The 3058-nt window shown below is 36.0% G+C and overlaps 1 protein-coding gene across 1 annotated transcript in view; it reads right to left on the bottom strand.

The window, feature by feature from the left end:
* The window catches only part of GCLM (glutamate-cysteine ligase modifier subunit), a 17044-nt gene that overhangs the window by 5406 nt on the left and 8580 nt on the right, over positions 1–3058 (bottom strand). The window contains exons 4-5 of the mRNA XM_003784144.2: positions 1915–1974; positions 592–794 (exon numbers count right to left, since the gene is read on the bottom strand). Coding sequence (XP_003784192.1) covers positions 592–794; positions 1915–1974 — 263 coding nt within the window. The remainder of the gene's footprint in view (positions 1–591; positions 795–1914; positions 1975–3058) is intronic.

Here is a 3058-nt window from a genome sequence, read left to right as displayed (position 1 = left end):
AGTGCTGTGGCATCACAGCTCACAGCAACCTCCAACTCCTGGGCTTAGGCGATTCTCTTGCCTCAGCCTCCCGAGTAGCTGGGACTACAGGGGCCCACCACCTGGCTATTTTTTGTTGCAGTTTGGCCGTGGCTGGGTTCAAACCTACCACCCTCAGTATATGGGGCCAGCACCCTACCCACTGAGCCACAAGTGCTGCCCATATTTGTTACATATAATATTCCTTTACTTCAGAAATTAGAGCCATGGTCTAATACCTAAAGAAGAATGTAATATTTTCAGCACATAAATAAAACTGAAGGAAATGGCCTTAATTCATTTGGCTATAAATGCTTCAATACATTTACTAGCGTTTTATCACTCATTTTAACTGGGATTAACATTCAGTTCAATTAGATGTGGGAAAAAAAACTCCTACGATTTAGATTAATCCCCCCCGAAACCACCCACTCCTCAACACACACAAAAATCTCCTGCATTTGGCAGAGTCACCCCCCAGTGTCTGCTGTGTGCAGGGCACTCAACAGTGTGCAGCAAAGACTGAAAAGGGCTGGTCCTTCTCCAAGTGCTCAGGATGTCACCGTCCTTTACCTGTGCCCACTGGTAGAGCTGCTCCAACTGTGTTTTGTCCAAATCAGAGGTACCTATAGCAACAATCTTTTTGCTCTGAACCAGGTTTTCTAACTCTTCCCAGTAAGGCTGTAAATGCTCCAAGGAAAGATTAACTCCATCTTCAATAGGAGGTGAAGCAATGATCACAGAGTCCAGCTGTGCAACTCCCAGGACTGAGCAGGCTGATGGGATGGAAAACACAAAAAGGATATTTGTAACACAATAAAAGAAAATTTGCCCTTTTTTTATTCACATGATTGTCAGTGTGCAAAAAACAAAATATTTCTATTCTCTTCATGGTATCCCACTGAATTCTATCCATATTTTTCACTAGTTTTCCAAATAACAGATTATTTCTCAATTTACCTTTCATTTAGAATATTTCCATCTTCTGCAAACGTGTTAAGTATCCATCCATCTACTTGCTCTGTGGGGCAGACAAGTGTGTTTCTCTGACCCGTCTTCTTCCTAGGAAGCTCACAACTGCTACAGTCTCCTCTGTCTGGGGAGCAGGATTCCTTTTTGTTTCCTGGACCCCAGAAGTTTTGGACAGCTTCCTTCATAAATTTTTCTTCTACTCCAATTCTCCTTGCTCACTAGTATCTTGTATGGATGGTCACAAGAATTGTGACTTAATATTCTACAACTGATAGTCCTAGCAGAGAATAAGGCTAAGACCCTGAAAAACTGAATTGACACTCTTCATCTGTATTTACTGAAGGAAATAATGTCTTATTTCTAGAAGAGCTTATTTTAAATGATTTTTATTCATTTTACAGTTATATTAAAGAGCCAATTATTTAAGTTTTCAACATACATAAATCCTCAAAGAATGTTTAAAAAAGGATTAAATAACTGTTAATACAACAAGTGCTGAAATCACATGCAAAATACTTGGGATTTTGTTGATGCTGTTGTTTTTGCTATAGTACTAACAGTGAAAAGGCTTTAAGGAAAATTTCTATCCTCAAATAGACAGTTAACATTTAATTATGTATAGTCATGTTACATAAGACATCGTAAGTCAATATGATTCTAGAGAAGCCTTAAGAAATTTGGCTGGAACTTTTTTTTTTTTTTTTTGCAGTTTTTGGCTGGGGCTGGGTTTGGACCCGCCATCTCTGGCCTATGGGGCCAGTGCCCTACTCCTTTGAGCCACAAGCACTGCCCCAGAACTTTAAAAGGTAAAATCAGAATCAGTTTCTTTTCTTTTTAACCTGGACCTGAACACAGGTTATACCTAATAATACCTAAACTGGCTTAAAGCCTACTATTAAGATAAAAAGTTAAATTTCTGCTTACCCATGTCAACAGCATTTCTTGTTGATGATGAAGAGTTTGATCCTACAATGAACAGTTTTGCTGGGTAACAAAGAATAACCAGTTACTACACTTGAGTATATACTTTAGTATATGCTAGCATTAATACTGCTGTAATACGAAGATGACAGACAATTCTGTACAAATTGTTTTTCCTTTACTAGTCGCATAACTTTTTAAATTTTCATTTTAAGGCATAAAAGTATACTCCTATTGTAAGTTTTAATTTATAGGCTGGTTACCAGCAAATGTTTGTCAAAACAGAAAGCAAATATTCATTTCCCATTTATTAGATAGCATGTCAGATGAATTTACTGAAATATGTTACTTTTATGAATGAAACATCAAAGGACCATATTATATACTTTCTCCGGTAAACCAAAATCTATACAAAGACTACAGTAAAAGTACTATAATGAGAGAAAAACTGAAAAAAGTAAATTATACGATTTTGCCTTCTGAATACAATTTTCATTTTTTAGATATTACTTTCCAGTTTTTGGTAATGTAAAACAGCATAATATTTTTTCTACTATTTGATCTTTATGTAATAAATGTTTCTTATACTTTATATGTAGCATGTAGTTGTCTTACGTTCTTTTATCCTAACAGTTATGTGCTTATTTTAGAAATGAGGAAAACCTACCAAAGTAGACAGACCAAGAACTGCCAACAGTCTCATCGCCCAAAGTGATTACTGTTTAGATTTGTGAGTATTCTCTGTTTTCTTTTCAATTAAGTGTGGCCTTGGACATATTCTCATTTTTAATGACTGAACATTATTCTGTAATTTTGATGGGGTAGAATTTACCAAATGAGTTCCTGCTTACTGAACATGTAGGTTAGTGCATGTTCTAGTAGGAGTTGTACTTTTCTTGTTATCACGTATAATGTGGAAACAAACATCTTGGTAGCTTTTTGTTCATCTTTGCATTGAATCATTTCCGAAGGATGAATTGTCAAAAATGTGATTATGGGTCAAAAGATATGACTTTTCTTGTGAGTTGTTAATCTTTTATGAAGTAGAAGATAAATAAAATATATGTACCAGTTTATTAGACCACCAACAGTTAATTTTTGTCTTTTCTCTCTCTTTTTTTTTTTCGAGACAGGAGCCTCAAGCTGT

Source organism: Otolemur garnettii, unplaced genomic scaffold (genome assembly GCF_000181295.1).
Source record: "Otolemur garnettii isolate 467f Iridium unplaced genomic scaffold, OtoGar3 scaffold00010, whole genome shotgun sequence".
Taxonomy (NCBI): domain Eukaryota; kingdom Metazoa; phylum Chordata; class Mammalia; order Primates; family Galagidae; genus Otolemur; species Otolemur garnettii.
This window is presented reverse-complemented; position numbering and strand designations above follow the sequence as displayed.